The 12,372-nt window shown below is 37.5% G+C and overlaps 3 protein-coding genes across 3 annotated transcripts in view; 1 reads left to right on the top strand and 2 right to left on the bottom strand.

Moving 5' to 3' along the window:
* LOC120537273 (putative defense protein 3) overlaps positions 1 to 2,621 on the top strand; it is a 6,935-nt gene extending 4,314 nt beyond the window's left edge. The window contains exons 3-5 of the mRNA XM_039766088.1: positions 1,219 to 1,331; positions 1,914 to 1,978; positions 2,318 to 2,621. Of these exons, the coding sequence (XP_039622022.1) occupies positions 1,219 to 1,331; positions 1,914 to 1,978; positions 2,318 to 2,415 (276 nt within the window). The 3' untranslated portion in view covers positions 2,416 to 2,621. The remainder of the gene's footprint in view (positions 1 to 1,218; positions 1,332 to 1,913; positions 1,979 to 2,317) is intronic.
* The window catches only part of LOC120537274 (A-kinase anchor protein 14-like), a 27,126-nt gene extending 23,581 nt beyond the window's left edge, over positions 1 to 3,545 (bottom strand). The window contains exon 1 of the mRNA XM_039766092.1: positions 3,491 to 3,545. The gene's annotated coding sequence lies outside the window, so the exon portion shown is untranslated. The remainder of the gene's footprint in view (positions 1 to 3,490) is intronic.
* Positions 3,504 to 12,164, bottom strand: ndufa1 (NADH:ubiquinone oxidoreductase subunit A1). The gene is made up of 3 exons (XM_039766093.1): positions 11,978 to 12,164; positions 6,076 to 6,165; positions 3,504 to 3,618 (listed from the first exon to the last, which is right to left on the bottom strand). Exons 1-3 carry the CDS (start codon positions 12,077 to 12,079, stop codon positions 3,598 to 3,600), a joined length of 213 nt encoding a protein of 70 aa, XP_039622027.1. The 5' UTR covers positions 12,080 to 12,164; the 3' UTR covers positions 3,504 to 3,597.
* Between the last annotated feature and the right edge of the window lie 208 nt (positions 12,165 to 12,372).

Genomic DNA, 12,372 nt, shown 5'->3' on the forward strand with positions numbered 1-12,372 from the left:
TTAAGCTATTCTTTTCTGAAAAAGAACCATAACCTGAGATATGGAGATGCTGATTCTCAAACCACACCAATTTTCTTTCCACATGACAAATGCTTAGATGTTACATTGAATGGTGACAGGAGTTTGAGTGTGGCTGGGTGTAAATATGCCCTGCAATTGTGTGGCATCCTGTTCCAGGGCTGGCGTCTATCCCACCAACAAAGCTTCTAGGATATGCCCTAGCACCCCATTAACTTAACTGGATATATTGTTGAAATTATTCTAATTCCAATTGCTTCAAGTGAAGCTACAAAACATTTCAACACACACCAGAAATTATAGCTGTTGTGAAGAAAAGAGGGTCAACACCCTACCTCAGATCCTGAAACTAGGCAAACCCCCATTAAGGGAAATGAAATGCACCCTATACTCTTGCAGATCAACCCACAAAATTCTTCAAGGTAGATAGCTATTCATTAGACTTTCCCTCCTGAAGTCAAATAGTCATCATATAGCATGGAAGTCAGTCTGCATTAACTCACCAAAAACCCTCCAAGACCAGCAACTGCTGTTTTTATTATTGTTGGTACATCAGTTTCCAAGGTTAATCTGCTAACATTTGAAAGAAAAACTCCCATTTTGTATTAAATTCTACCAGTGCATCCAAGGGTTCCTGCTATGCCAGACATCTACAAATATATAGCCACAACTCTTTGCAGTTACCTATACTATTGTAGTTTTGAACAGATATATTCAAATTCCACACCCCTAGCCTTTTCAGTGAAATGAAAGAAGCATATTCCTGCTGGAGGTGAACACTGAAATCATCTCTAGCAGAGCAATCTACTAAAACATCCCGACTCCCCTTTTGGATCTTCTAGGTCTGTCTAGGCAGTGATTCTGCCATGTGAGCCAACACCTTGCCAAGTGATGATCATTTCATCTGTCTTTAAAATACTGCCCTGAATATCACAAATTAGGTGTCAGGACTACAAAGTTGACCACTGATTTTTGGCCTAGGCCCTAGATGTTCTCATACCAAGTATATGCAAGACCACATTCTTGCTCAAACATAGTGTTTGTTTTGACCAATCAATTAACAAATACTTTCATCAGATTAAATTCTTGTACATTTAGGCAGTTCCTCTGAACTTTGGCTCCTATACCACCAGTGAAAAGGCACTGTACTAATGCATTACTTGTGTTTGAATATGCAGCTTTTTATTTCTTTTGTTTCAGTGCTCTGGAAATGAGCAAGGTGCTATTACGCACTCGAACACCCAGATCAAAAATAACTCAACTACATATTCATGGATTCCTCCTTCTCCCATGCCTCCTGCCGTTCACTTCATGTAAGTCTTTCTTATATTACTTATATGCAAGTGGCTGTAGATGACTCTTTTAGCTTGCGTTTGCTTTAATTGTTCATTTTGAAATTGTAGATGTATTTTTTTATATTTCCTACTATATATATAGTATATAAATATAGTCTATCTCTTGCCACATGTTGGAGCATACCTTGCCTCCACTTAACTAGTGGTACCTATTTGTTCAACAGACATTATCATCTACAGATTGTTAAGGAGTAAAGTTTGACATTTTTGAGAGAGAGAGAGAGATCAGAGCTGTGTGTGTTTTAGGGGGTAGCTACTGATTGCCAGAGATATCACAGCCACATGCTTTTCTCCCTACGCGGGGGACACTCTGAAAATGATCAGATACAGTGGCCAAGTTTGACGTTGGAGCATACCTACATTCCACCTGGCCGCAATTAAATTTTTTTTATTGATTTTTAAAGTTTGTCCTGTTTCACTACTACAAGCAGTATGTCAATAAATATATAGTAGACTATGATATAGACTAGATTATTAACACCACTGCTAAATGCAACAGTTTAGTGGTAAATCATTTTACATGGTCCATTTTTATTTTAGGGCTACTGTAGCACAATCCCGTACTGTATACTGGCTGAATGTGAAGTCCAGAGTGATAACCACAGGTATGTAACATGCATTTAATATCCATCATCTACTTGTACTTCTCAGTGGCATTCAGATTCAAGCCATTATAAATAGCTACTGAAGACTACTTTTAGATTTAATGTTATGCACCTAAATAAATTACTTGGAAGAAATGTCGCTTTTTAATTTTTTTTTTTTTTTTGCATTACTTTTATTGTGAAAGCTAGCTTGCTACAATGTAAAATTAGGACTCTAAAAGATGTAGGCTTAACATACTGATTGACAAGTTCATTATAAGGCTTTACTATAACCCATTCCTGATTACATGTAATCAAGAAAATAATATAAAATTGAGTAACACAGCATTTCTTTTTCAGTCACATCAAGTCCAGAAAATACTGGGACAATCTGCAGTGCCGACAATTTGATCATTATCTTCATTGCTCTTTTGCTCAACTTCCTAAGCTACATTTAAGAAAATCAGAAGAGTTATGAATTTTTCCAGGGAAAAGTGTTGTGATGAATTCCCCTTCTGTTACTGACTACTATATAGCTTTATCTTTAATTTTTTATTAATTGCTTATCTAATGGTAAAAAAATAATTGAGTGTCATCCTCTACTTCTGTCGCAAAACTAATCAATGGAATTACAAATAAACTATTACTTTTAACTCCTAAAAAATCATTCTAATTAATGTCCAATACAAATGCGTGAGTACTCCTGAAGTCCATTCTTAATAATTTACTGATTCCTAAGGATGACTTTATTATTTAAATTCATAACAAATTCACTATATTCCATCTTTTTTTTTTTCTAAGAGACTTTTGTAGTTTAGTAACTGGTAACAGTTCTAATGTATATCTAATGCAATTTGAGGCACCTAACACATTTAGGCAGCATGTTAAGGGTTTTATTTTAGACTTTGTGTGTTACATACATGCATTTTAAAAATACATTGATACTATAAAGATCACATTAAGCCCAAGTTTGCATAATATTCTGGTTGGCTCCTCAGAAGAAAGAGCAAAGTATGATGTTTTGCATTAGTTGCAGAAAACAAATCACAAGGCAAAACAAATAAGTAAGATGAATTGAACTTGGAGGGATACATTTTAAAATGGTGTATTATCATCATCTTTAACATGTACAGGTCATGCATCCATTTTGTAGACTGTTGATCCAGTTCAGGGTCACAAACAGTTGGAGCCTATCCAAGCAGCTTGGGCACAAAGTGGACACCACCCCTAGACAGATGACCATTCTCAAGACACACCCATACATAAACTCACATAGGGCCAGTTCAGAATCTGTAAATCTTTAGGACATTGGAGGAAAATCAAAATATCCAGACATCCCACACACCCATTCACAAATAAAACACCACACCAGACGAACTCAGGACAACTGAAACCAAGATAGTGTAGCTCGATGTCAAATACAGAACTTGCTACATCATCTAATATTTCTTGTTATGAAAAAGCAAAATTAATAGTTTCTTATGTAATCATATAACGTGCACGCAATGAGACGGATCAAATAAAGAGACTCACCTTAAAGGTATCATAAAGCATCTTAATACAATTTTATTAATTTACAGTATGCAAAATATCTGCAGATAATATTTGAGATGTCTTAGGTCCCTTGATTTCTGATGTACTCAGTGAATGTTTTCAAGTCCCTGTTGAGTGGGAGAAAAAACATAAAAGTCAAACCAGTTTCTTCACACAATCTGTACAAAGTAATAAGCACAACTGAACTTGTTAGAAGGCCAGAAAAAGAAACTTCACATACACTACAAGGGAAAAAGTTTGTGAACATCTGACAATTACACCTATTTGAGCATGTCAGAGATCCCATTCCAAAGCTTTAATACGGAGTTGGCCTCCTCTTTGTGGCTAGGACAGACTCCACACTTCTGTGAAAGCTTTCCACATGCTTTTGGAATATCCCTGAGGGAATTATATGCCAATTCATCCTGGATATCATTTGTGATGTCAGGTACTGATGTTGGACAAGATGACATGGATTGTAATCAGCATTATATTTTATACCAAAGGTGTTGAATAGTGTTGAGATCAGAGCTCTGTGAAGGCCACTCAAGTTCCTCTACACCAAAATCAAACAAACATGTTTTTATGGACCTGGATTTGTACACAGGGGCACAGTAATGCCAAATTATTGCCACAAAGGTGGACATGCATAATTACCTAAAATATCTTTGTATGCTGAAGCATTGACAGTACCTTTCTCTGAAACCAAGGTGGATCCAGACCATTATCCTTCCTAAACAAAAATTTACAGTAGGCACTATGCAGTCTACAAGGTAACATTGTCTTGGCATTTGCCAAATCCTGATCTGTCAATCAGACTGACAAGATAGTGAAGTTTGATTCATTAACTCCAGACTACAACAACAGCGTGCTTTACACCATTCCAACTGACGGCTGGCATTGCACATAGTGATCTTAGGCATGTGTGCAGCTGCTTGGCCATAGAAACCCACTTCATGAAGTTTCCGACTCCCACTTGTGCTAATGTTGCTTCCAGAGACAGTTTGGAACTCTGTTGTGAGTGATGCAACAGAGAATAGGTGAATTTTACACATTATGCTTCAGCATTAGGCAGTTCTGCTCTGAGAGTTTACATGGTCTCCCACTTCATGGCTGAGATATTGTTGCTCCTAGATATGTCCACTTCATAATAATCACACTTACAGGTGACCAGGGTAGATCAAGCAGAGTAGACATTTTACACACTGACTTGTGGCCAAAATGGCACCTTATGGCAGTGCCACATTTAAAGTCTTGGAGCTCTTCAGTACAACACATTCTACAGCAATTGTTTGTCAATGGAGATTACATAGCAATGTGCTTGATTTAATGCACCTTTTAACAATGGGTGATACTGAAACACTTGAACTCAATAATTTGGAAAATTATCGACATACTTTTAGCCATATAGTTTTCTAAAAATATCAACAATTGCTGTTTTGTTACATTAAAAAAAAAAAAAAAGTTTCTATAAGGAAGTATAATCAAATTAAAAATCACATGGAAAATGACATTCTATTTACATCTATATGTAAAAAATACTGTTGTCCCAGACAATGATAAATCACTTGCAGTATTTGTTTCTAATTTTTGACACGAATAATAAAAAAAAAAAAAAATCAGTGCACCTCTACTAAACAATGATATATGAGAGAAAACAAAAACTGAGTAAGTAACAAATTTAAGCAAAACCAAACTACACCCTTGACTTACATGCTGCTGCTTTTGTACCACAGAGCTCTTAATTAACAATAATTGTACTCACATTTCTAAATACTCTAAAAAGGTGGTGTAATGACATACCAATCTACAAGGAAAAGAACCAATATCCAAATGTATATCAAAAATGAATGATTTACTGAAAATATGCATGAAAGAAGTGACTGATAATTTAAAGGATAACTCCATTTAATCAAAAGGTAACAGAAAACAAACCATAGCTGCCTCATTTGCACAGACTATCCTGGGCCTTGTAAGTGGTGGAATGATTAACCCATGGGCCTTCACACTGCCAGTGCCTCTTACACTGCCAGTTCAGTCTTTGCTCACCCCCTCACCTCTTAGCTAAAGCCATTATAGACCATCACCTCCAGGTTCAGAAATACCTTCTAAGAGTCCTTGTATCATCTCTCTTACTAGCCCAGGATGGTTCTGCAATTCTAAGACCCCATTATACAAATGATCAGGCTGCATGAGCTCAAAAGTTAGATGTTGGAATCCTCTGTTCACAATTAATGCTATGATGAACTTCTCGTGGCATCTTACTTGTATGCCTTGGCCTCTCTTCCATTTTGTTGCCCTCAGAATAAATTACTCTAGGACCTCCTTTAAAATATGGGATACAAGTGTCCCTGATGTCCCTATTTAACAACATTGGCACATCATATTTTCCATCTCAGGAATTAATAAACTATCTTAAATGAAAGATTCAAAATGACCAATATAAAAAAAAAACAATTTTGAGTGTTCCAAAAATCTTCCTTTTTACAAAAGAATTGCAAAACAATAAAAAAAGTAAATATATATATAATCTGAATATGTATAATGTGCATGGCATTGCATTTAACAATACATTTAAACGTTACCTTTGATTTGTAATACTTATTCTCCCCAGACACCCTCTTGTCACGTTCCATCATATACCATTGGTAGGGAATTTGTGCAACTCTTTTTTCCTATAAATGGAAATAGATACAAGGCTGTAAAATGAAGTAACACTACTATTCTCCCCTTATATAATTATTTCTACACACTGCCAAAGGAATAAAAAACTTTCCATGTATTACAATAATTTAACTCATGTAACTTTGGTATCGAGTCTGAGTGGTTAGCCTAACAGGAGAGACAAAACAATGGGTGATCCAAAAACTAATTACCACAATAGATTAAAAACAAAACAATAAGACTCCCTGTCCCTACCCTAATATTGCTCCTTGGTTGTACACCAGTCAGAAGAAACTGTGTGAAAATGTCAAGTGTGCTACACATACCATCAGCTCTGCACCGACACTTCTCCACTGGCGGTAGCCTCCTTCATTTAATGCAGCTGCCTTGTTCAATTGTAAGGATGCTAGCTTGCTGCTGTTAAGTATGCCAATAGTATAGGAATTTTAGGTGTAGTGCGAAAAATTTTAAATAGTAACTTGAGTGCCTATCAAACATAATGAATACAGCCAAAAAAGTGCACTGTTCTAAAGAATATTACACATCAACTCTGTCCAACACGTACAAGGAAAGATGCAGACTCCGAAAGAAGTGTGATTGTAAGAAACCATCTGTTGGATTCGAGTACGGATGGTTATTAAAATTTCCTGCTTGTAGTTGTGTGCCATTGGCAACACCTAATTCCAATACAAAACTGTACCTGGTGTTCCAGTTGTTTAAAATAAAAAGGTGGAACTGCAACCTTTAATTGAATGCAATTCTTGAAAACAGAGCATTTCACAAAAAAGTATTGTCATCAGGCACATAGTGGCATGACCAAAGAGGAAGTGCAGTTTACACACAAAAATGCAGACAAAATCTCTTGTGATTGTTTAAAGAAAATACATTATGATAAAAAAATCCTGGGACGAGACATGACTTTTTCAGAAAGATACTTTCATGTCCCGTGAGACGAGACTTTGTGCCAAGAGATTTGACATCGCCCAGGGCCAGAAATAAAAGACAAAGAGTAGATGACAATGTAGAACGTCATAAAGAATTCAAAAATGTTGGCGTGATACACATGCATGGCAGGTTAGAGATAATGAAAGTACAAAAATTCGAAAGTCTCAAAAAAATGATAGTAAAGATCGCATTAGCGCAAACAATTGGAAAATGTTACTCAGTGAAATAACGGAACAGCGAAAAGAAATCGAATGTATTGTTCAGATTTAAACTGTATATCATCTAATTCCTGTTGCCATCGGGGAAAAGTAGTGTTTCTTCCCAATGAAGAGGCGTATCCACGAGAATTAAAATATTTGTTGTTAGGTGAAAGTGAAATCCACATACTCAAGCGGCAGAGACGCAAAGTGGCTGGCACATAGCGCAGGCTGGGGGATTAGCAAGCGAAGTGAGCAGGTGGCAAAGTCCCCTAGTGCAAAAAAAAAAAACCTTGCTGCTGTTCAGAAACAGTTCAGGTGTGCAGAACCATATCTGACTTGATACTTCTCATTGTGTGACATGCCAACAGAGGGTTGTGAGCTGGAGCAGGTGATCAGTGAATAACAGGCTGGACTAAACTCAACCTAGTTTCCCTTTATTCACTTTTTACAGTTACAGAAAATAATTAATATATGTAAGCTTAATATTCTAGACCTTTTTTCATATTTATACTATCGCAATTGATGTTTGCTTTTTTTCATGGTGTTATTGTAGAGCATTAAATGCTTATGAAACATGTACTTAAAAGATGCATAAGAAGACTCTAATAAACAAAAGATTCTCAGTCCACACAAAGTGATGAGGTCAAAGAAAAAGTGGAGCTCGGGACACTTGTGTCAATAATGCACAAAATATACCCAGAAAAAACTGCCTGTGTATATGTGTCCTAAAATGTGTTTTGGAGGACTGTGTTTAAGAAGTAAAAATCTAATCATAGAAGTGATGTGCAAAAGCAGAACTGTAACTTACATCAATATTGCATACAGTGTGGGAGGTAAAGCAAACAATATTCTTTTCCATTTGAACATCAGTTCTTAATTCAACTGAAACGTTTATATGTAAATAGTTGCATTTTATCAGAAAGTCCTAGTTGGGAGCAGACCTTGTGAATAAGAAGTAAATTCCTCAGTTCAGAATGAGTATAGCACTCACCAAAAAGTGCATTTGTACCTTGAGCCCAATAAAGGACAGAACTGGTAAGGGCAGCTGTGCACTTGAAAGTACGAGGCATTTCATGCACCAACAGCAAGATGATTTCCAGGATTAATTCAGGGGTAATGGTTTACAGAGCTGTTTAGGTGTCTCAGTTAATGCTACTTTTTAGTATTGCAAGAAAGGCTAAAAGGATACTTCTAGACTGGCCGAATAGCAATAGCAATTTTTTCCTGGCCTTGGCATGTCTCTCTATTATAGTAAGAAAATCTTGGGTTGAGACATGATTTTCTCAGAGACACTTTAACGTCCCTCAAGACAATGAAGTGAGACTAAAGGACAGCTGCTGTACAGCGGACTTGCAAATCACACAGCACAAGCAGCAGCAAGCCAGCTGAACGAGCATTGACAAGGTAAAAAAAAAAATGTATTTGTTTCTCATTGTATCACCATTTAAGAGGGGATTTCGAAGGAGCGACCGCATCTCCTTAGCATGTGTTTGGCTCCCCTCGTCACAACGCGAGAGGCAGAGATGCAAAGTGGCTGGCGCATAGCGTACCTGGTGTGGGGTGAAGGGGGAATAAATCATTCACTACAGCTTTATTAGTGGCAAATGTCAAGAAATAAATGAATGAAATGAAAATAACCAGGGCGGCACGGTGGTGCAGTGGTAGCACTGCTGCCTCACAATAAGGAGACCTGGGTTTGCTTCCCAGGCCTTCTCTTTGTGGAGTTTGCATGTTCTCCTCATGTCTGTGTGGGTTTCCTCCAGGTGCTCCAGTTTTCTCCCACAGTCCAAAGACATGCAGGTTAAGTGCACTGGTGATCTGAAATTGTCCCTAGAGCGTGTGTGTGTGTGTGTGTGTTCTGTAGTGGGCTGGCGCCCTGCCTGGGATTTGTTCCTGCCTTGCTCCCTGTGCTGGCTGGGATTGGCTCCAGCAGACCCCTGTGACCCTGTGTTAGGATACAGTGGGTTGGATAATGGATGGATGGATGAAAATAATCTGTTTAAATTGTATATCCGTTTAACCAAACCGGGGGGGTGGGCGAGCGAAGAGAGCAGGGGGTGGAGCCCCCTAATGTAACAATATTTTAAGCACTGATGGAATCTTCAAATACTATCTAAATATCTAGCAATTTTGTCCAGGCCTTGGCACATGTAACAATATTTTAAGCACTGAAGGAATTTTCAAATACTATCTAAACATCTTCAATCACCGAGAGAAGACCACATAACCCACAGTTTCTTCTACGCGGGAATGCAGGAGTTATCACAGGGTTCCTAGGTTTCATGTATTTCAGTTCCTGTACCTGTAAAGTCAGTGATGTTGAAGGAGGACATAGGACTGCACCAATAATATGTCACATCGCCCTTCAGATAAATCTGTTTTGGTACACCTGAGTTGCATTCTTAGCTGCCTGATCATGGTAAAAGTCTAGCAGCCTCATCCATGATCTTGGATGTTCAATGAAACAGTATATCTCCAAACATACAATCATGATTCTATCCTTGAAAGAATGGCTTTGTCCATGTAGGTGAAAGGGAAGTCACTACACCAAGCTGAGGAGCTCAAAAACGTCTTGGATCTTAGGCACAGACAGTGGTACTGCAAAGTGTTGGACATGACACTGGTAATCAAGCAAGATATAAACAGTCAGAGTAAGTACATTCTACGCTACCCTAAGATCAGAGAATTTCTGGTAGCGACCAAAAGAATATGTTTGCGATTACAATGGAATATCTGATTATTTCAGTGTTTTATGTCTTCTCTGCATGAGGAGTAGTTTACAATCTAGATTGCAGAACTGATGCTACTCAAAATCAAATTAACCCAATTAAATTTGGTTTTGGCAAAGCTAATGATTATAATTCATAAAGGATTTACCAGGCAAGGCCCACTGTTAGGAGGCACACTGGAGGGAACATAAAAATCAGATAAACTGGGAACACCTAAGAATTCACTAAGCTTGAGATGAAGAATGTACTTAACATACATAACAACAACTCACATTTGCACAGTTATATTTTGCAGCATTGCAGTGATTATAAACTGTCTTGCAAAATACAAGTTATCCATTGAGGAATCGAATTGTTTCTGTTAACTATTACTACGTAATAAAGAAATTAAAAAAATGATGATGTACAGTATACTACTACTACTATAGTAGAGATAAGGGGAGGTAATGCAGTAAAAAAAAAAAAAAACTAAGATTTTTCCATGACAATACATCATTAATACACCAAGGAGATGTGTAGCATAAGAATTTGTAACAGAATGACTTTTTAACCTTTGATTTAAATCGTAACACAGTTAGGTAGATGTAATACATCGCCAATAAATAATAAAGTCAAATTGCAATACGTAATATATTGTCAAAACAAATATTGTGGTCATTATCATGACCTTGACACATAGATAATTTTATATTGGGGAGTCTTGCAATGTAAACAACAACGGTAAATCTAATTACATTTAAAAATCTAACAGAAAACTGTAGTGCTTAAAAGAAATGCTTTGCTGCCCATTTGAATTACTTTTGTATTAAGGCCATTCTTGTAAAAATTACATCTAAACAAAGTTACAGGAAATCTTCACCATTAACTCATTTCCTTCACATGAAACCAAACGTTTTGGTTTGGCATTAGAAAAGAAGGACACGTTGGTTTCTGTTCAATGAACTGCAACCAACGTCATCTGTTACTGAAAGATCCATTCGTCTTTTTTTTTTTTTTTTAATCCTGCTTATTTTTCTGATACGTGGAAATGAGCTTATCATGGGAGCTCTGGGCAAAAGCCAACCTGGGATAAGTGAGCCTCTGATTTAAAAAGAGAGTACATTTTAAGTTGCACTGCTACTAAATTTTCATTTTCAGGGCCTAAAATACTATTATTACTATTACTGCACTACCTGCAGCATTGCACAAACTTGTGGCTATTGCCAATACATTATTAAAAATGAACATGTGGTCTGTTTTTCTACTAAATGCATTCAACACGATTACTGATTACTTACTTTGCATTGTATTCATTTTTATGAACAATTCTTGAATATAAGACAGACGAAAATTTTCATGTTTAATCGTCCATTTTCTCGATAGTGCTACAGTCTCTCCTCACATCTGCAGACGATAAAAAAACAGGGCGGTGCAGTGGCTACACTGCTGTTTCGGTACAAGGAAGCCGGGATTCAAGTACTGGATGCTTTCTGCGTGAAGTTGTCATGTTCTCCCCAAGTGCGCGAGGTTTTGCTCCGTTTAAATTCCACAGATCAACGACGTGCACTGGAGGGGCCCCTGATGTACTGTAAGTAGGGTTACCACTTTTAATACAAAAAAATTAGAGACGCATACTGCAGCGGGGGCCACATCCCTTGGGAGCCAAGCGCAATTTCATTCTCAAATACGGGACGATTCCGTATTTTAAAAGACGGGTGGCAACCCTAACTGTAGGAGTCTGGCGCTCTGCCTAGGGATTCGCGACCCTGCTCTGGACGAGCTAGCCTGGGAAATGGATGATTGAAATAAATGTCGCCTGTTTCTCCACCAACCAAACTGAAAATGACATAATTCTAAGGAATAAACGCTTCACAACAATGCGTATCTCTACTGTTTCTCTCGAATTCCCTTTCAGTACAAATATGCAGCCATATATTCTCTATCGACTCGAGCTTCAAAAGCCGACTCACCTTCCAACCGTTTGTCAACTTATGGATGAACATTGTCGACAACCCTGGTATAGTCAAACACACTGTCATCACAGCGAGACCAGGTAAAATTTCATACCACATGATGGCTCGTTGAATCCGTTCTTCAGAACCCTTTTTACTTCTACTGAAACATAAGGTGACCCACAATCACTTCCGGTGCAAAGAATGCTTTTTCCTACCCATCTATTAACGAGATTCTGAAAAGACAGCATCGCTCTCAATAGTAATAGCGAGACAAGTCATTATCTAACAGCGCTCCCTAGCGTCCACAATATCCAGGAAATTCGCGTCAGTTATTTTTAACTAGGAAAGCCCGTTTTCATTTACAGAAAATTTTGTTTATTTAAGAATATAAAATCCAGAAGTTGAAAATT

The sequence above is a fragment of the Polypterus senegalus genome, chromosome 10 (assembly GCF_016835505.1).
Source record: "Polypterus senegalus isolate Bchr_013 chromosome 10, ASM1683550v1, whole genome shotgun sequence".
NCBI classification, from domain to species: Eukaryota; Metazoa; Chordata; class Cladistia; order Polypteriformes; family Polypteridae; genus Polypterus; species Polypterus senegalus.